At 47.0% G+C, this 20,629-nt stretch overlaps 1 protein-coding gene across 6 annotated transcripts in view; it reads right to left on the minus strand.

Moving 5' to 3' along the window:
* Nucleotides 1-6,465: 6,465 nt before the first annotated feature.
* NTM (neurotrimin) overlaps nt 6,466-20,629 on the minus strand; it is a 929,604-nt gene continuing 915,440 nt past the window's right edge. For 3 of the 6 annotated variants that reach the window (XM_045790734.2, XM_087868270.1, XM_087868269.1), the window contains 3 exons: nt 18,561-18,596; nt 13,141-13,173; nt 6,466-8,214 (listed from right to left, as the gene is read on the minus strand). In XM_045790734.2, coding sequence (XP_045646690.1) covers nt 8,114-8,214; nt 13,141-13,173; nt 18,561-18,596 — 170 coding nt within the window. In that variant the 3' untranslated portion in view covers nt 6,466-8,113. The remainder of the gene's footprint in view (nt 8,215-13,140; nt 13,174-18,560; nt 18,597-20,629) is intronic. The other 3 variants (XM_087868272.1, XM_087868271.1, XM_087868273.1) reach the window with 3 other exon arrangements.

Below are 20,629 nucleotides of genomic sequence, written 5' to 3' on the forward strand. Positions count from 1 at the left end.
CAGAATTACCAGCTAGCACAAATAAAAACACCAACAAGTTTGGTGTTATCTAAAATGGTGACACTGTCAGAGTAAGGAACATACCCTGAGAAGTCAGTCAACAAAAAGAGTTTGTAGGCAAAAAGCTTGAGCAATCTCATCATTATGGGTTTGATTCCTAAATGATGAGCTTTAATCCATATGGGACTCCCTGGGTGATTCCAGAAGCGGCTGTTTTCTGTTTATTTGATTAAAAATCAAAGCATGTAGGACACAATCTTTATCAAATATATTTGAGAAATGTAAACAGCCTATAAGAGAAATCCAGAATGAAGCATCACAGTAGGGTTTTTAAACATGGGTTTAGAATAGTCCACAAACCATCTATAACCATCTAGAGCATTTTATAAGCATTTTTGGAGCATGTGCACTTGTTTGGATTTCTTGTCTTAAGAGTGTGACTGTCTTTTTTTCCTTCAGATTCTCAAAGAAGAGCCTCACGTCCAATGCTTTGAGAATGGTAGCCTTTTTTTTTTGGATTCTTTTATTTTTTTTAATTTTTTTTATTTTAATTTTTTTTTTATTATATTATGTTAGTCACCATACAGTACATCCCCGGTTTCCGATGTAAAGTTCGATGATTCATTAGTTGCGTATAACACCCAGTGCTCCATGCAATACGTGCCCTCCTTACTACCCATCACCGGTCTATCCCATTCCCCCACCCCCCTCCCCTCTGAGGCCCTCAGTTTGTTTCTCAGAGTCCATAGTCTCTCATGCTTCATTCCCCCTTCTGGCCTTTTTAATCCTTATTTCCATGCCAGAAAAAGGGGCCCTTCCTAGCCAAGTGTGAATAGCAATACCTCTTACATAACTCCACAAGACCAATTCAAATGTGGACTTCTCTCATTTTGGGAAATAGATGTGAACTCTGGAAGAATGATGAAGGGAGGTCCAGCATGTTTCAGACCTCGGGGGGCCTTTTAAGACCAGCCTGTCCAATATTCATTTTAGCAATTAGGAAATCAAGGCCCTGGGAGGTTCGATGACCTGTTGGAGATCCCACCACAAACCCTAGCCTATGTTGGGCTAGAACACATCCTCTGGCTGCCTGTTTCATATTCTATTCTACTTACACTTGTTCCTCAAAAAATGAGGGAAAATTGGTATGCAATAGCACGTGCTACCTTTAATGTGGGAAATCTGATTGTATTGTGCCAAGAGCTGGTCTAGGAATGGTGCTCATAGTGACTGGTGAGGAAGGAGGCAGGGCCTCACCCCTACCCTCTAAGAACTTACTTTTGGCACCACAGGCCACATTTGCTGTGTGTCTATGTACACCCCCTCCCACATACAGACTCCGGAATAAGTTGTATCTTTTGAATTTCTTCTCTATTTTATCATTTTATTTTCATTGTTCTTGGTTATTAAACTCTCAGGTGGACACTTAGAGAACAGAATTTTGTGTTTACCAGACAGCAGCTATTACTGTACATCTTAGTTCCTGTCTGTCTTCCTTTCCAAGTGGCCGAGTACAAATGAGAATAATTATGGACAGGAATGAAAAGAATGACATGGCACTGGCTTGAATTGGTGACATGATAAAGCATTTATTTTCTTTTTCCTTCTCTTTCTACCCCATTCCTTCCAAAGGAAGACAAGGACCCCCTCACCCACGTGTGTGCTCTATGGCGTGTGTTCTTCTTCCCTTTGCAGTGCCCAGAGTGTAGGCGATATGGCTTGATGGCTCCACCTGATCCTTCCATCAACTCTGAAGCTTAAGAGGGTGGCCTGGAACAAACATTTGGAAAAAGGGACCAAGGATCATGCGGTTTCCAATGCCAAACTCAGTTTAATCTTTGCCCACTGCCTCTTATATCCTCGTGCTCTTCACGGAGGAGTTACAAATGAAGCACAGAGTCTAGAGGCAGGATGAAAAGTGGGGCACTCTGTGAACTTAGAATTGAACCAACAATACATAAATATGTCAAATGAGGCCTGCACAAACATTTCTGGACTCTTGAACAGAGCACTTATCAGGACGTTGTGATATAATTATGAAAAATCTTATCTGGAGACCTCTTTTCATCACTGTCTCCTATTATTTTAAAGATGGATCTTGGGAATAACAGGTGCCGTTTTTTTTGAAGGATTGTGTAATTTAATAATTACAGTAAATGCTTCCCCGCACACACGTCCACGTGCATGAACATCCAAGAACACGCACGCGCACCCCCATACACGCACACACACTCTTAGTGAGAACTCCCAGTATTTTGTCGAGCCCCAATATCTTTTGCTTCCCTAGACTTTAAAATGTATGGCATTTATTCTCTTGTTTTACTTGTGTCATATAGAGAGCAAAACTGAACAGCAGCTCGGGGCTAGCATCATTTCCTGTTCCAGAAAAAGCCACTGTCTTTTATTAGACAACACTCTTTTCCAGGGGCCTCGGTGTCCATCCCTCAAATCCTCCTTAAGGAGTTACTTCAAAAATCTGTAGAAATAAGAGCTTTGATCATGCATGTCCCCTTCTTATAAGGCATCCTGGGAACAAGGACAATGAATTGGCTCCAGAACTCACCCCAATTCACACCTTCCATTGTCATTTATCAAAAACACAACCTTCCAAAGTTTTTCTCGCTAAGATCTTATAAAGTCTGAAATTACATGATTGAATTTTAAAGATTGAAAATGATTAGTAATCCTCCATTATAACACCTTATATAAAAGCTAAAGAGAAACCACCTAGCTAGTAATAGAATCGGGACTAATTTCTAGTTCTGCTGCTCAGCAATTCAGTTCTATATCCAAAATAGTGCACTGATACTTAGAAATACCAAAATCAGAGTCACTGGAAACCAGGTAAATTCTATGGCCATAGCCAACTTGTATTTCTAGGAAGTTTTAATCAAAGAGATATGCTGGCAGAGGTATGATTCGTTTTCAAATAATGCCAACAATCCCTGAAGTATAGAAATAAATTCATGTACCTTAACAGTGTGTCAGAAGCAATGTCTAAGTTACATGGAGGCTTGGATAGGGATACGATCAACATTCAGAATATGAAAGCCAAACTAAGCCTCCTTCATAAAAAATAATGCGCCAACACGCTTCAGACATAAATTATAAGAAATGATCATATCTTGAGCTCAGGAATTGGACAGTCTGCTACAGAAAACTGTGTTGTTCTAGTCACATAATATGGATAAGATGGGAGAGAGATGAAGTTGTGAGGGACAGGGAAATTAGAACGAAGATGCAGAGACTCAGAGATCCCAGTTACTCACAAATCATGGGGATGTTCATTTGCATTTATTGCCTTGGAGAAAGATAGAGTTGGGCACTCGTGGAAATAGTGTCTGAATTAAAAGCAGAGAGAGGTAAGGATTGATGCTTTAGAATGACCCGATTGAGCAGTTTGGGATGATAAAGGGGAGGCTAACTATACGATCAAATGCCAGTGAGCAAGTTGTGAACCAAATTAGGTCTGGGATTTAGTTTACTTTTTTTTTTTTTTTAATGCTGGGAAGAGGTATTATTTAGTGCCACTAATCTCAGTTCTTTTAAGGTGCTTATCTGATGAAGAGTAAATGGCTGGCATGTGCGTATACACTTGGCCATAGAAGCACAAGGGTGTGTAGGCTTATTGTGAGCAGGGACCATCGACTCTGCCATATCTCTCTTGTTGCATAGATTTTTCTCCTGTCCTGAGAGGTACCTCAAATTTGTACCGTTGTAAGTATGAAAAATTGTGGATGTTTTGCTGATCCCAGATTTTACATTCTCTTAAAAAATTAAATACACGCCTTAAAGGGATATTTCGGTGATTGATTGGTGTGACTGCCCTCCCTCCTAAACTGAATTATACAATAGAGATGGGTCAGTCTAGTGAAACGTACTAAATCTCAGCCCGATTTTAGCGTTAATTCATTTGCTAACTTATCTCCAGCTTGAAGAACAATAGCTGTCATGCATCATCACCATCATTATCACCACCCACAGCAACAAAAACATTTATGGATCATCAACTGTGATTATAGTTCCAGACTTGCAAGTTCCACTCATCAGAAGGCCTTTCCACTCATAATGCTTCAGGTGACACATCTGAACCCACTATGTAGCAGAATTATGGGGAAAGACTTAACTACAACTTGTGAGCCATTGTGCATCTGTGTGGCTAGGAAGGAACAGATATTCTGTTGAAACGAGATGAACGGGGTTCTTCAGGAGTCTTCTTGGAGTGGTTAGGGCTAGAACATACCCCACCACCCCATACCCTAAATACAGGAGAGACTGTTATGGGATAAAACCTAAATATGAGATAAGACCTAAATCATGGCTCCCCCAAAGGACATCCTAGAGTGTGGGGGGGTGCTGGATGATTCCTAAAGTCTGCCAATGACTGGAGTCTCAAGGAGTCCAGTACACCTGAAATCCAGGCCAGCCTATAGGAATAGTCTTCCGTCAGTACCTGTACCGAGAAAGAGAACTTCAGACACTATTCAGGATGTTTTTCTTTAATGAACAACAACTCTCTAGCCAAGCTCCTTTTCCTGAAAAGAAACAGGTCCAAGAATTGTCCCTATAAGCTCCTAATCAAAGCCATGTCTTCTTGGATTGAACTGTACATTTGGTTAAAGGCCCTTTCTTGTGGGGCGCCTGGGTGGCACAGTTGTTAAGCGTCTGCCTTCAGCTCAGGGCGTGATCCCAGCGTTCTGGGATCGAGCCCCACATCAGGCTCCTCTGCTAGGAGCCTGCTTCTTCCTCTCCCACTCCCCCTGCTTGTGTTCCCTCTCTCGCTGGCTGCCTCTGTCGAATAAATAAAATAAAATCTTTAAAAAAAAAAAAAAGGCCCTTTCTTGTGAGCACACGGACGCTCCCTTTAAAGACTGAAATTTAGCAGATTGGGACTCCTGTGGAACGCAAAACAGAAGATGAGAGGATCTCCCTCCTGCCACAGGGTAGGGGGTTCTCCTTTCTGCTGAACCCATCGGTCACGCCAAAGCTGCTTCTACAAGGCCTGTGCTCTTGAATAACCAGTGTTCTAAAGAACCGCAAGACAAGAAGGGCTATTGAATTCTCCAATAGGTAAATTGAAGTCTTCCTCATCAACGCCACTTTATCGAGTTGGTCGTAACTGACAAGTCCCTCCTGGGAGGATAGCGAAGGAGTGATCTAACGCATGCTTGGTAAGTATGAAAGCGAAAGCTCTGATTCAAATGGAGGCCATGTGTCCCCATGCTGCCACGTCCCAGCAAACTCTAGGAAGTGTCTCTTTGCAGATGTCTTTGTACAATTTACTCAGAGGCGTCTGGGCTCACGTTTAGCAATATGGGAGTTACCAGTGTCCACTTTAATCCTGTGAACACCATCACCTGCTCAAAAACCCTCTTGCCAGTGTCTACAGTAGTTTCGGGCAAAGGAGAACTGATAAATGCCCACCATCCACTTTCAGTCTAAGGACACCCAAATCCCACGCCCTAGCAGTTCCGGGATATAAGGGAGGGGTGACTCCAAAGAAGTCAAATTTGTGTGAGGTCTGGCCAGACTCCTCCAGATCACGCTGCCGGGAAGAAGGTGGGGTAGCTGGTGCCTGGTGGTGAGGGTGGAAGGCCAAAGGGCACAGAGAGACCTGAAGTCAACCATCTTTTCTCGGTTTTGCTAGTAACAGTCAGAGCTCCTTCCTAAACAGTGCCTGTTCCTCTGGGGTGGAACCGAGCCCTGAGGACACAGGTACGGTAATTCCTCAGTGTTTCGCCTCTGACCTATTTCTGCTTCTCAGCGAATCTGCAGCTATTTATTTAATTCCCAGAATCAATCAGCACAGATTAGAATTATTTGAATACTATTTGGTATTAAAATCTATTTTTCCTCTTATCTGTGACTGAAGGCAAGGTTTGGGGGTAGGCACGATGGGAAAAGAGTTCCCCAAAACACCGGTTGGTAGAATTTGGGATAATTTAATACTAATCCACAACGTTTTGAGCTTTTTTTCCCCTCTCCCCTGTCTTTTCTTTTTGTGATAGCTGCACTAGGCTGCCTCCCCAAAATAATCACACAGAAAAGCCTTTCCCTAACCGGGCTTGACATTTTGCCCAGGTTGAGAAGTGGGGTGTTTGGCCACCAGCGGAATGCTGCAAAGCTCAGCCAGCACCTTCTTGAAGACATTGGAGATGCAGTCCTCGTGACGGCCAGCCCTCCTTTGCTTCTGTTAGGAGGATGAGGGTGGTTCCCTGAACCCACCTGTCATCAGAGCACATCCCAGAAGGAACCCACTCCACCCCCACGAGGGGGCTAAGCAGCAGCAGCTTGAGTCAGATACAGGGTCGCCTCCATATTCTTCCCACTTGAGCCAGGCAGGCTCTCTTGGCCCTCAGGCCCGCCCCCCAGCTGAGAATGAGGTACCACACCAGGTGAAGAGGGACATGGAACACTTTTTAATGTCAAGTCAGAGACAACCCCCTCCCTCCCCTAGCCCCCAATCCCACTTTCCCTCATCACATCCAGGACCCCTCCCCGAGGCCTCTCCCGTTCCCAGACTTCGGGGGAGGAAAAAAAAAAAAGGTTATCTAAAAACTGCATTTTCTTCTCTTTCATACACACGCACACAAAGGTGGGAAATTAAATAAAATGAACTGAGAGGATTCAATTCTCCAGTAGTCACAAAGGCATCAGAGATTCCCGTAATGGGCTAAAGCAAGTGGTTACTGACTGTTCAGCTGGTCCAGTCGCTCGCTGTTTGCTCACAGCCCCGAGGCATGACGGAGAAGTCAGGCCTCCCGGTTGGGGCCTTCGCCTCCAAGAGCCACACCTGGAAAAGATGCTGTGCCTGGTATTACTGTTTTGTTTTGTTTTCTCTTTTCACTTTTTATAAATGTCTCTGACGTGTAAATAACCCAAGAAAACAAAAAGGCAGGAGCTGATTACACAAGTACCAGTAAACTCTATCATCTTTTAGAAGATCGACACACAGCTAACGCCATATACAGCATGCAGTAATGTCTGAGAAAGGACCCTGCTGAGAAATAAAATGGCTAGAACTCTAACAAAAAAAATATATGTATATATATACTGTATAATATATGTCATCAAAAGAAGCATAGCCAACAAACTCAAGATAGAGTGCGGATCACCCTTCCATTTCTAAACAGCAGGTAGAAGCATAGTATTGTCTGCATTAAATGCCAGGAGAAGGAGAAATGTGTAGCGCTGGTGGAGATGTTGGTTAAATCGTATGTGGTTTTTTTTTGGTGGATTTGACATATCCTCACCAGGTGGTTAATGCCCGGCGTGTGGTCCACCAGTTGTAAACCTAGTTAAGAAGTATACTATTTTTAATGTTTAACAAACATACTTCTCTTCACCCCTTTCATTTGTGTATTTTTTAGTCTCGTCTTGTTTTTGCACTAAATTCTAGACTCATATCAGAAAATATAATTAATAAAATTAATAATGAACCAGAATCCCTTATTATCCATGATGTCCATGTAGTAAAACGAAAACCAAAAAAAAAAAAAAAAGAAAGTGTAACAATATCTTTTGTGGCTGTTGATTGTGGGATTGTTGTAGCTGTCAGGCTGTCTTATTTAGTTTCCTTTTTCTTTATTTTTTTTTCTTTAATTTTGCATTTTGTAACACACACAACAGTGGCACAGTCTCTGAAAGGGGCCACAGTGGCACATCTGAGCCTGCACGACTCGCTCTGCGTTCGTCTCTGTTGAATTTGGGATGGCCGACGCCAGAATTTTCCTTGCTGGGGGTGCGTTAGAGGGCAGAGTGGCTGAGCCCGGCCCACCCTGGTCACAAACAGGTCACAATGCAGCTGCGGGTGGGTCCAAAGCCGGGTGTGCGTTCTTTCCGTTCGGACAAAGAAAGAAAACTCAGCTGTGCCTACGGAACTGCAAGGCCTGCAAGGCGATTCGCAATTTCCCTTTGAAATGTGTTTCGCCAAAGTATTCTTTGTTTCCCCTCCCTCGAATTTGTGTCCCATTAGGCTCTGTGTCTCGGAATTTCATTTGATTCTAGCTCATAAGAAACGGGGGTGCTCTTGTTGCTGTCGGAGTTGCCGTCGCTGTGGGGTGGGTGGTTGCTGTGGCAGCAGCTTCTCCCCAGGGGGGAAGTGGCACTCACATCAAAATTTGAGGAGTAGGTGCAAGACCAGAAGAGGTAGCAGCCAGATGCAGCCCGCCCTCCTCGACGTCCCGTTGTTCACTTCGCTGACTGCGCCGGGGCCTGTGGAGAGAACACACTCGTCATGGGCTGCCTGGTCTAAGAGGGGCCATCCGTCACCTGATCTGCCATCATTAGGCCTTGCCTCTGATGAGGCGTCCCTCTAACTGGGACACCTCATGTTCCCGCTCCATCCGTGGCAGGGGGGCCACACTAGAAATAACCTTGCACAGCTTGGCCCCCGCAGACGCACACTGTATCACAAGGAGCCTTCCTTTGCACGAAGAAAACATGAGGCTCAGGGTCAAGTGTGCTGGTGGCCACGACTCCTTTACTGTGTTGTAACGTGCTAAGGCCATGGCTCAGGGTCAACTTCAAGACGGTGGCAGAATTAATTCACATTCTATAAAGAGCTTTGAGGAAGTGCAGCCCTTGTAGCGTCGGCGTCATCATCTGACTACTTCTGAGCAGTGCCTGCCTTGAGCACGCACGTAACCCTCCAGCTGCTCACCCTGTTGTGCAGGGAAGGACCTGCTGGACACAGTGATCTGTCTCCCTGCTGCCGCTGCCTTGGACCCAGCGCCCGTTCTGTCGATCACTCCATCTCGGGCTGGGCACTGGGCTTCCACCTGCAGCCCTTGGCCTCTTCCCCACCTGGACGAGGTCACAGCAGCCCTAGCTCAAGTATCCCGTCCCTGAAAGGCCAGAACCAGCCCGCTGGATGTCGAGGTGGGATCAGCAAGGAAATAGGTGGCGTTGTGCTATGTACATGCAGTGAGGGAAGGCTTATGTGGACACTAGGATACAAAGCCTGCCCCAGGTACACCTGCGGGTGAGAGGAGCACCTCACCCCGGTCTGCAGCACACTCTTGGGAGACAGGACCAAATGCAGGAGACCAGAAAACCATGAGGTGCTTGAAATTTTCCAGCAGTTTCCCTACTGTTTGAAACATAAGCTTTCTAGCCAAGAATGCCCATAACAAATGGAGCCGGGGTTCATGAATAGTGCACACAAGTTTGGAGGCCCAGCTGGGTCAGTACCTACTGCAGCGGGGCACCTTGTCAGACTGGCCTTGCTCTGGAATGCTCTGTTGCGCGAAATGTAACAGAGGTATTTAAAGCTGCTTTGCCCCCTAGACCCATGTCCTCACTGGGGTCAGGAAACAAAGCCAGAACCTGCTTGCCTGACTTGCCTGCTACGCACCAGAGACACCTCTGGCTAGGGCAAGTCAGCAACAAAGCAGGCCTTTTCGATTCCATACGGGATGATTCCATCATGTCCATTCCAGAACCCCTAGCCTGGAAGCATTGCCTGTCTAACTTTAATTCCTAGACCTTTGGGACAAATCTCTGCTTCTGGGGCAGTGGCTAAAGAGACGGTCATGAGCTTGAAATGGACCGGGTCTTCAATCTTATGTGTCTGGGGTGTCTGGTTCACAGTATTCTCAAGGCCGGGCAGTGCAAGTTCTCATGATGGGAAACACAAAACACACGTATTCTGCGCTCCACCCAGCTGGGAAGTAAATTTCTGGGCAACACAAAACTACAGGCGTCTGTCATGGAATGCCCTCCTTCTCCCAGTCCACAGTGGGATAGAAGGGGACAAAGGGGCACTGCTTTTACGCTCCAATGCCTTACATTTCAACTTCAGAGATGCTTATCATTTACCACTCATCACTCATTGGCTGTCTTGTGACATCTAACTAGTGTGTTTCCATGTAAACCACCATCAGGACTCCTTTTTCCACATTCCATCTCTGCTGTCCGCAGAACATTCTTTGGAACCCCCGGAGAGAAGCCACTCGCCATGCCTTCAAGGCTGAGGTGCTCTGTTCTCTCCCTAGAGGAAGCCCTGCTGCTCTGGGCCACTCCAAGATCCTTCACATCAAGACCCTTGCCCGCATCTGAGGCTGACTTCAAGCCACAAAGGTTGTTTCTGAGGCCAGCGGGCCAGCAGGCCTTTGTGCAGCCGGGTTCCATGTTTAAGTGGGGCGGGCCTGGTGGCTGCACTCTCTCTTCCCATGCGCAAGGCACAGAATTCCAAGGGTGTTCTGCGGACCTGGCACATTGTGCTCCTGGCCAGACACGTGTCTGTGGGTGCCTGGCTCTCTTTCTCTTGCCTGTCTTTTGCTCTCTTGCATGCTTGCATACACAGCCTTGCAGCCCACTCCCCCACTCCCTCTAGCACATTCCCACCCTCACCCCCAGCCCTGGCTGTGGCTTGGAAGATGCCCTGTGGTAAAGGAGAAGAGAATAAATGCCAGTTCTCTGCATTCCGTGGCTCTGGGCTGCTCACCTGCACTCCCTCCTCTTGGGGCCGCCCAGCTCCGGGGAGTCTCCAGGGAGGGAAATGGAGAATGCCACAAGCCAAGCAGACAGCCCAGCGGGGACCTGGCTTCGTTACCATGTAGAAAAGTCAGAAAACCGTGTTTGCAGCCAGGGCCTCTGCAGGGCTGCACGGGAGGCGGCTGTGAGCGGGCAAACGACCCCCAAGGTACCTCACAATGGCTGGCCGCCTCTGCAGGTGCGTGCTCTGGGCACTTGTCTTTGGCTTCATTGCTAAGCCCCTAGGAGTTCCTTTGTGGCTCCGCTGCCTGCTGGGAAGCACCACAGAGAGCCTGCAGAGAGGGGTCCTGACCTGTTGTGTCAGAAAACTCTTCCCATAGAAGAAAGGCAAGGGCCACCAAGTGTGCGGGAGCCTCCTTTTGCCTGCATTGTTACCCTGGCCACGCTCACAGAGCCTCTCTGCTGCGCTCCTGTGCTAGGCCCACAAGCGACTATCACTCACTGCATGGGACCATGTCCGGCCTGCTTCCTCCCCCTCCACACGCTCTCTCCCCTCACCCTAACCCATCCTTCTCTTAGGCACGTCCAGGAAACCTGACCTGGACAAACCTGATCACAAGGAGGAGGACACAGGGGTTGACCCCTGGGAAACATCGAGACACAGGTACTCCAGTTGTCCTCTCAAAGAGGACAGCTGCATCAGCTCTCCTTTCAATTGCCATAAAAATTCACAGAGGACTGGGCCTTGCCCCCTATGGCCTTGACCCCTTGAAGTTATTCTTTATGCTAATTCCAGAGCGTTGTTTCCAGGAGTCCACATTCATCATGATATTAACCTGTGATTCCTACGAACTTTACAAAACTTCCCAGCTGCTTGGTAGAACATTCCCTACATTTTGTCATGTGCTTGCTATCTGCCTCCTCAGCCACTGTTCCTGCCACGTTTTTTGTTTCGTGGTTTCCCCTTGCCTCCCAAGCCCATGGGCGCCACGTACACGCATGCTCACGCAGGTGTGCGTGTGTGAGCCATATTCCCTTCCCTTCCCATCCTCATACCCTCATACCCTCTGCCTGAAATGCTCTTCATCCAAATGATTCCCATTCCTTCAAGATTCCCTTCCATTCCCAGTTACCTCCTCCAAGCAGACTTCCTTGACTTGCCTGCTGTTTTGCTTCCATAGCATCGCATACCATCTGTGTTATATTTCTCTTTATTTATCTAATATGTATTTCCTCCTCTGTGTTATAAGCTCCTTAAGGGCAGGGTCTGTGTCTAACAGGGCCGATGGCAGGCAGTTAACAAATGTTTGTTGAAAGAAGGAAGGAACCAGAATGTTTTGATGCATACTGATGTGTTCATGTTTACTTTGTCTCTGTGTTTTTCTTTCTAAGATTCTACTTGGAGAAAAAAGCAACAGACCAACAGAATCAAAACAAAACAAAACACTCTTTCCCTACCTTCTGCTTTATCTCAGTTTTCACTTCCAAACACCCTTCCCCTCTTTTTCTATTTCCAATAAAAGTCACTGAAAGTTCTTACAATTGAGAGAAAGTACACATAGGAGTAAAACCATATCGATTAGGATTTTGGGAAGAGTCCTTGCATTTGGAACAGTGTCCCAGCCCCTCAAAGACACTCAGGTACGAGATGAGGATTAGTCTCTTCAGTTCTCATATGTGGAGACTTAGCCTCAGAAGGCTTAAGTGACTTCCCCAAGCTCCTTTGACTTCTGTCTCCAAATACAATTTTCTTCCCACTAACTCGGGGCCGCCACTATGTGTAACTCACACATCTTCCAAGAACAAGGAGAGGAGAGGAAGTGAGGCTATGGGGCCTGTCCCACCTGGCCACTGGAGAAAGGGGGGGCCCACACAGGCTACCCCCCACCCGCCAGCACATGAAAGAATTCCTTGAGATGAGGCCCTTTTGTCTAGGCAGGTGTGGGTGCCAGCGTCCTAGGGCAGGCCCCTCTCAGCCTGCTCTGACCAGAACGGCAGCTCAACCCGTCCACCTGGTAACACGTGCCACACAGATGAGGCCTCTGGTCATCACGCAGCCACGCCTCCACTCTGTCTCGGATGCCTTTATTCCCTTTACCTCATTAGAGAGCTGTGGAGGCCTGAAGAGACTAATTACCAAGACAGTTAAGGTCTCAGAGAACTGTCAATTTATCCATCAGAAATACCCAGTGGGAATGAAAGCCTCAAATAAGACGTATTTTATTCGTAGCCAAGTGACTCACCCAAGAACCTCCCTCTTCCTTCCATGTTCCCCTCCCTCCCACCACTTCCCTTCCAGCTCCAAGTTAGAAAGAGAGAAAGAGAGAACAGGATAAGCAAAGGACAGCATGCAAGGCAAAGGTTTAAGATCACTGCATTAGAGCATCTGTGTGTGAGGAGAGGCCGGCCTGGTATGGAGCAGCCAAGACATGGAGCTATTCTGGGCCCTGGCAGGTGCTCATTAGTGCTGCCGGCAAACAGCAGTTAGACGTCTATGGGCGGAAGCTACCCAGGGGGAATGGCAGGTCCTTAGAGATAGGTTAATTGAGATTGGCACAGAGATGGCCCAAGGTCAGGGAAGGATCCCACTGGGCTGCTCCCTGAGGGGTTAGCTCAGAAGAGAAGGCATCTGGGAAGAAGGTGAAGAGTTTTGGATACCCATCCCCTACCCAGGCAGAGCTGCCTGGGAAGAAATATACCAACCTTTCCAAGGGGTCAGAGCTGTAGTTTTCACTTCTAAAAAAAATTAAAAACAAACCACTGTTAAAGTAGAAAGCAGTCAGAGGCATTTGCTTTGCCCTTGGCTCTTGCTGTCCTGACCACAGCCCAGCTCTCATACGTGCATCCCTCCACTTTGCTGGGAAGGCAGTTGCCACAAGATGGAGTGGGGAGGGGGTTGGGACAGGATATGAATGATGGTCAGATTGGATCATTGATCCAATGAGAGCCAGCACATCCATCGGTTCGTAGCAGGAGACTCAGTACACCTTGGAGCCCGAGGCCCCAAGCCAATAAATACTTCTTTGTACAACTTTCTTTCTTTGGCCACCAGACTATCCCCTAATTAGTTGACATGTGTAGGCCTTAAGTGTAAAATGGGCTGATAACAAATGGATTATACTACAGCAATCTGAACATAGGTGTCCGTGCTACATTTGAGATATAAAACTTTGGCATATATCTACGTGTTTTACAAACCCTGTGCCAGAGGGCTCAGACCTGTGATGCCTGACCTCCCTGCATGAGGGGTAACCTTGGGCAGTAAGACCCGCAAGCTGGTCCAGAGGGGTAACCTTGGGCAGTAAGACCCGCACCTATGGGGCTATACTTGCACTTGCTAAGTAAGACCTGCCCGTGGAAATGTACTGGGATGCCAGCTCTTCTCTGATGATTAGACCACAAAAGAACCACATTTCACCAACTCAAACCTTGGAACAATCCACAGAGCCTTTCCTGCTAATAGTAGATGTCCTGAGTGGCCAGAAGTGGTCCAATCTGAAATATTTTACTTCCCACTTTAACTAAGGGTCTCTGCAGTTGTTCAGCCTGGATACAGAGAGGTTGCAAATCCTTTCACAACGTGTTTGCGTATCAAATCAACATGATTACACTTTAAATATACTCTTATTTGTCAATTCTACCTCAATGAAGTAAAAAAAAATGCATGAAAGTGATACCACTCTCTGTGCTAAGGTCCTTGCATATAGAAGGAAAGATAACCTAGATATAATTCAACCTAACCTAAACTAAAATATCTGACCAACCTGAGATGAATACATATGTATGCTTTCAAGCTCTCTATCTATTCTTTCAGGGCACTGAGATATGATATCCCTCTTGACCAAAGTGGACATAGCAACTCAGGGAAGCCACTCTGAAAAAGATGTAAGGAGAGATGTATGACCAGAGATCAAAGGCATGATCCACAGAAGATCTGACGTCAAGTCGAGGTGGTAGAGAAAAGCCAGGAGTGCTGGCACCATGTTGTCTGTGCATGTAGTGAGGACAGTCCCTTGGAGTGATTGCTGGGGCCTCGAGACCCACCCAGAAGCAGAGGTGGGGCTATTTTCACGAAGCGTCTCACTCAGATATGACTGACTTGAGTCCCTCTGTACCAAGAAGAAGGGTGGCTGTCAGGAGGGAAGATGACGAGGGACTCGTGGAGCGATAAAGTAGTCCTAGGCCTTCAACCCCACAAACAGTGCAAATGTAGGGTGCATTTTGGGGGAGGGCAGCCATAGACTGCTGGGGTGCTGGTTTAGACTCTGCTGGAGGGAGGACACAGGGGAGGGTTCTACTTGGTAGTTTGGTTTGCTGGAACTATCAGAAAGAGAAATCAATTGAAAGCATAAGTTTCCACAGTGATCTAGATACCAGTTGTGATTTTCTGTAAGGTAGAGATCAACTTCAGCTGAACTGTCCCCATCTATCTACTCTTTTCCCTGAATCTCTAACACACACACTCCTTGAATGAAGGTCAGTAATCTTCAGTGTCCACCTTGGCAAAGGACTATTTGACATTGATCTTAAGCTAGAATGTATCCGTGAGCTTTGCCAGGTAACGATGTTTCGAAACTTCTAATTATCTGAAATGTCCTTCCGTGCCCTTTACATCTCACCACAATGAGGGGGGAAATGTAGCCAAGATATTCTTTGTATTTACCCTGATGCTGCACTCCATCCCACTGCCTTTGACTTGGTACCAAGGAGAGAGGCAGAAATGTTAACATGTTTTCTGTATCATGCTCGAGATGGTATCACTGTTGCACCAGTTTGCAGAACTGTGGGCCTTGTTTGAGCCTTCAAAGCGAGTGCTAGCCACCCATAAGCTCATGTTTCTGAGTTCATTCTTGGCTATCAAGAAAGCAAACAATCCCTGACAATCCAAGCATGCATTTTCCTTGCCAAGAGCTTGACCGGAATTTGTGATTTTTTGTTGTTGTTGTTGCTATATTAATGAGAAGCCAGGTAAAACTGGATAAAATATTCAAAATAAAGAAAGAATGAAAGAAAAGAGAAGAAGAAAAAAAAAGAAAAAGAAAAAAGAAGCATTCCCTTTAAGCCTCTAAGTCAATATCCCCCGTCAATTCATAACGTGATCTTTTTGCCACCAAAGCCAATGCTTGCGGCTAAATCTAAGTACCTAGGTAGGCACAGGGCTTCTGTCTGATTCTAGTGGGCAGAAGAGAGCTGGTTGCATGCCAGGATGGGTATATTCACCATCCAGGAAGAGGATGAGAGAATGCCTTTTTATACCTTCAGTATTTAGACACACGTGTCATAGAAATGCTCACTGCTGGATGGCTGGGCCTAATTAACTACCTTTAATCCTCTGCAGGGAAGAACTGATCCTCTTTCCTGCTGCAATTTTTTCCTTCTGATACACAGAGTTTACTGACTCCCCCATTCTTTAATAAGTTGGTTTGACAGTCACTGTGAGGTTCACAGGCAATAATCAGCCAACCTTTCCCAGCCCACTGATACCATCAAATCTGACTTCATGCCTAGGAGATAAAAGACAAAGGACCGTGGATGGGAAATGAATGGCTACCAAGACGCTGAGTTTGCAGTGTGGGCCGCGGCACGCTTGCCTGTGAGGGAGCTTGGTGAGGGATGGTGGCCCATCCCCGAGTCCTTATTTATCATGGCAGGAGTCCTGCACCACCAAATAGTAATACGAGAGGGTGACACGCAATCTGTTGTGCTTGCAAAAGGGGAGCAGAGAAATACTTCAAAGGTGGCAGAAAATGCTGAGGAGGAATGAAATTCTCTTATCAGAATCTCTCTAGCTCATCCAGATACTGAGTAACAAAATAGCTTAGAACTTCTCTTAAAAGCCACGTGGACCCTGTCCGTGGAAATCCATGCATTTGTATAAATCTTGTTTGGTATTTCTGAGATAAGAAGAGCATAACTTAGGGGTATTCCCTGAGAAAATAGATAGCTCTCTATTCCATGGGAGACTAGCAAAGGAGGAGGTAAAAAAAAAAAAAAAAAAAAAAAAAGAAAAGAAAAGAAAGAAAAGAAAGAAAAGAAAAGAAAGAAAGAAAGAACAGAACACAGATGAATGGGAGAAATGCCCCAGGTGCAAGGTCTGTTTTCTCTAAGATATTCTTCAGTTGTACAAAAGAGCCCAATAGCTATACTGAAAACCACACGAATCCAAATCTTGGCACGTTCCAGATGTCTACAATCTACAACTTCTGGCAATGACCCATTGCCCTGTATTCAACAAGAAGGATGTGGGATTGAGAGCAGCCCGAGAAGCTTAGAAGAGAGCTGGTGTACGGATTCTTTTACCCAAGTTCATTGTTACAGCAGAGAGGAGTGGGGTGGGATAGCTTTGTCTCTGCAGGTGAGCCTGGTCACAAACTGTCCTGCTCCCGCTCCCCTCCTCAACAGCCGGAAGTGCTGTTTGCTTCTGCTCTGCTGTGTTATCGTTGGGTCTGGTGTGGGACAATGCCCCCTCCATCAGGTGAGTCCACCTGCAGGGATACACTAACTCCTGAGCAGCCACTGACTATTTTAAAAGCTCCTATTCCCTCTGGAAATAAAGAGCGAAGGGATCAGAATGAGCTCGGTCACTTCTGAAAGCACAGCCTGTAACACCATCTGTCTTCGCTCCAGTCCCTCCTGCCTCCCTTTTACCATTTATGGTTCGCTACTTTCCCAACGCTCTTGATTTTAGATCTGTGGATATCACTGCACCAGGGTTCAATAAACATAAGTTGAATCATGAATTGGACCTGAATGCTTCCATTGACTTCACTTTCACTTTTTACTCCTTTGTTTCATTTTCCTGTTTGTGGAGTATCACTATAGTACCCTGCCTTACTAAGGTGAAGAATGCAGCCCTGGATTTTTTTGTGATAAAAGTATTTTTCCTCATCTGTCAAACAGCTTCCCATGCAATTTATCTCTTTCCATCTCCTTCCCCACCCTGCAAGTCTACCGCCAGCCTCTGACGAGTGTTCGGCGGCCAGATGGGAAGGGATGCGGGGGGATGGGTGTGGGGGCAGGTGGGAGGAGAAAGGTCAGCGAATTGGGGTGGCAGGTGGGCAAAACCTCACAGCTGCCTTCCTGCTGGGCCACCCTATGGTCAGCCCTGTCCTTCAGAGGAGCACAGAAGCACACTCGGCATGGGTTCAAATCCACCACTCGGCCAGGCTCACCGCTGCCCAAACGCTCAGGCACAGTCCTAGTGAACCAGCTCCGCTCGGTTTGTGGACCTTCGTGAGTCACTTACGGTCGGCTAGTGGGCCTTGAGGAAGTCGGAAGGCGGTGCAAACATGAGCAGGAGAGGCAGGAGCTGTATATGGGGAAAGGCTTGAAGTGGGATAGGACGTCAAGGGGCTGGGGAGAAGAGCTTTGACGCTCTGACGTGGCACCAAGGGAAATTCCTGCCTTTCGGTCTGCATCTGGAGATTGGACTGGAATGATTAAAAATGCACCTGGCAGTTTCCCAAGCCTTTGTACTATGTAGTTTCAGCCGAATGTTGGAACGACTCTAAAGTAGATACGGCAGATCAATTCTATTTTATAGAAGAGGAAATTGAGCCTCAATAACGTTTAGCGACTTGCTCAAGAGCACAGAACTGCTAAATGTCAGGCTCTGCACTGGACCTCAGTGGCATCCCACTCCAGGTCACTGCTTGCAGACTGTCATGCGTGCGGCGCCCTGCCTCCCTGCCTTTCTCAGAGAACCTTGCTTTGAACCAGCTGATGCATTTTAGGGGGTACTTAAATCTTCACACACACAGTGTTGCTCAGGGCCCATTGATAGGGTTCTTGCTCTGAAAACGGCTCGGGGGGTTGGACTGTCTTCCTACTGGTTCAGACTCATGCTCTCTACCTTTGGCCTTCACACAGATCTCGAGGCTTTGCGAGGTTAATGGTGTTTCTTTTTTTTCCCCGCACCTGGCCCTTCAGGGGAAGCGTGGGCAAGGTGTGAGCAGAGACAGGAGAGCTACCCTTGGAGCTCCAACAGCGCCAGTGACTGCCCGAGCTTCAGAGACCATCCTCTAAGCAACCTCACAGAGAGGAATGCGGGGTTGGGGAGGGGAAAGGGGGGCTCGGGGAGAAAGGAGAGGGGAGAAAAACCATAAAGCAAGGGGGATACTGACCTTGCAACAAAGTTGAGCTTGTAGGCTCATTTAGTTCTAAATCGGGTGAGGGACATACAGGAGAGAAAAATGAAAACAAAGACATTTATTATATACAGCCGCTATATATTTGTCATATATAGTTTGTATACTGCCTTTCACATACAGTTCTGGGGGAATGGATAAATAAGGGAAGACACAAAAACCAAAGGTGGTAGGACAAGATGCAGCATGAGAAACACTAACGTGCCTTATGTTTCCATCCTTGGACGTGATGGTTGGAAAGTGAGGGAGCTGACCCCTCCTATATTTCCCAGAGTTGTGCTGAGCTGGGGGACTGAGCTGGTAGCAAAGGACCAAAGTTCCTTTCCAGATGAGGTTTCTGTCCCACATCTTACCCCCAGTGTCTCACTTTGGGAGACCAAGTTCAGGAATTTCTGGTCCCACGGCACCACAGTAGGAACAAGATAGCCCCAAGAACCACCATGATTCAGCGTTCTGGGGGCCCTGCAATCCCCGCCATCTTAGAGAGCAGGTGCTCAGGACACTATTGGTTCATGATGGGAAGGATGACCCTGCTCCATTTGGATGCGGCCATGATGGAGCCTCCCTGCGCAGCATTCCTCACTTTCCGACGTTCAGGTCATGTGATGAGGGCACACGGTTTGTATGAAAGTTGGTGGCAAAATGGTGATAATGCAGCTGGCTTGTCATGATGCTATAGGACAATGGACTGCATCACAAAGTTCACGGATTTGTGTAACACAAATGCCGCTTTCCCATCGCCCCAGTCTGCTTGATGGGTCTGGGCTCGGGGTCTGCTGATAATGGGAGATGACATGGACGCCTCCAGGATAAGTTTGTATTTGTGATTGGTGGTGGGCCTCCATCTTGACTTTTGGGGCTGCCGTGTCTGGACTAAACCTCGGCAAGAGCCAATGGGGTGGAAACACCCACCTTGCACATTAATGACATTTGGCTAGTTCCTCAGGACTATGTCAGCCACGGGCATTTCGGTGATGAGCTCCTCACAAATGGTCTCTCATTTGAGGTGAAAATTGCTTTCTGTTGGATTAAATTTGGAAAACGCTCCATGCTTTTTCTCCCTCTTAGAGACTTAGCATGTAAAGAAAAGCTCAGAGATTTCCACATTAAAGAACATTCCCACGTGTACCCCATTCATCTTGGTTGACCCAGTCTTTCTAAACTTATCTGAATACATATTATCATTTTTCCATTTTTTTTTTAAGAGAATCCTGGACTCCAGAGAGCTGGCAATTGGAGGAGCGTCTCAATGGCACACAGGGTGAATACAGACAGACCGACGGTGGGGAGGCAGAGGTTCTAATTGCAACACAGGGGTCTGCCGAGAAGAGCAGATTTATGGCACATGCCTCACTGAATTCCTTGTCACAAACGCCAGCTATTTCACTCTCGAAGTTTGTGCTTTCTCCCTGTTCTCATCTTCAGATGGCTTAAGGGGAAGAGGCCAGGGAATTAGAGAGTAGTGATAAAGCCAATTGCAAAACCATGTCACGCATCCAAATCAGAAGAGCGAGGAGGTCCGTGGAGGAGGAAGACTGGGATGAGTGCTGCTGTGGGAGGAGGGCAGGCCTGGGGAGGGGTGGACGGCACGGCTAGGAGAGCCTCAGGTTTGCAAGGCCAGGGAAGGAGGGGTCTGCCCCTTTATAATCCTGGCCCTTCTGTTTCTGCTGACAGACACCTGCCAGAAAGCCAGGAAGGCCTGACAAATGTGAGGGGCAATTATGACTATCCCTGTGTGAGGGATGTCAGACAGATCAATCACTCTAATCACAGCTCTGCCCATTCTGAGCTACCAGCTCTGGGATCAAGGGCAGCCTTCCCCTTCCCAGCCCCCTTGGATAAAGCTGGGTTTTGTTTTATGTGCTGGATAGAAGGGGGGCCGAATGTGATTTGGAAGCCAAGATGGGACAATGGAGCCGCACAGGCAGGTTATTTGGGGCAGGCCAGATGCAATGTGCTGTGGAAGGATGTGGTAGGGGCTGGGGGCGAGGGTGAGGTAATTGAAGCTATGGGTTTTCCAGGAATTCTCAGAGTAAAAAGAATTT

The sequence above is a fragment of the Ursus americanus genome, chromosome 16, assembly GCF_024610735.1.
Source record: "Ursus americanus isolate L20-20 chromosome 16, mUrsAme1.1.p, whole genome shotgun sequence".
NCBI classification, from domain to species: Eukaryota; Metazoa; Chordata; class Mammalia; order Carnivora; family Ursidae; genus Ursus; species Ursus americanus.